This window comes from Penaeus monodon, chromosome 30 (genome assembly GCF_015228065.2).
Source record: "Penaeus monodon isolate SGIC_2016 chromosome 30, NSTDA_Pmon_1, whole genome shotgun sequence".
NCBI lineage: Eukaryota > Metazoa > Arthropoda > Malacostraca > Decapoda > Penaeidae > Penaeus > Penaeus monodon.
The window spans coordinates 31084572-31085012 of NC_051415.1; the positions used below are offsets into that span (position 1 = coordinate 31084572).

Genomic DNA, 441 nt, shown 5'->3' on the forward strand with positions numbered 1-441 from the left:
CCCTCGGAGCACTTCGTCCAGTGTGATCATGTCTACAGGTAAGACAAGCTCATGAGTAATATATATGCCTGTATAAATATGTGACAAAGTAGATAGGTATTTACGCATTTATGCCGAGTGATGAAAGGGTATGTGTTCCAGTGTTTATTCGTGAGTGAATAATATCAAATATTATAATTATTTATCGTATTTGCTGTTTTCCAGATGCATACCTATATTTTATCTCCCCTTTTTGTTCACAGACGCACGAGTTACTATTCTGATGGCATGCACCTTATAGCATCACTGAATAATACAGCAAAGGGCCTTTGGGTTAAATTCACCATTCCAGTCGGCGATAGCACTCATAGTGGGGATTTCCAAGTGAGTTCAAGCTTATGAGGATGTATGTGATGGATAAGAGAAAAAAAAGGGGAAGTGGAAGAATGAGGCAGTGATGGG

General features: G+C 39.2%; 1 protein-coding gene across 1 annotated transcript in view; it reads left to right on the forward strand.

Moving 5' to 3' along the window:
- LOC119592408 (apical endosomal glycoprotein-like) overlaps positions 1-441 on the forward strand; it is a 5785-nt gene that overhangs the window by 972 nt on the left and 4372 nt on the right. The window contains exon 3 of the mRNA XM_037941230.1: positions 243-363. Within this exon, the coding sequence (XP_037797158.1) occupies positions 243-363 (121 nt within the window). The remainder of the gene's footprint in view (positions 1-242; positions 364-441) is intronic.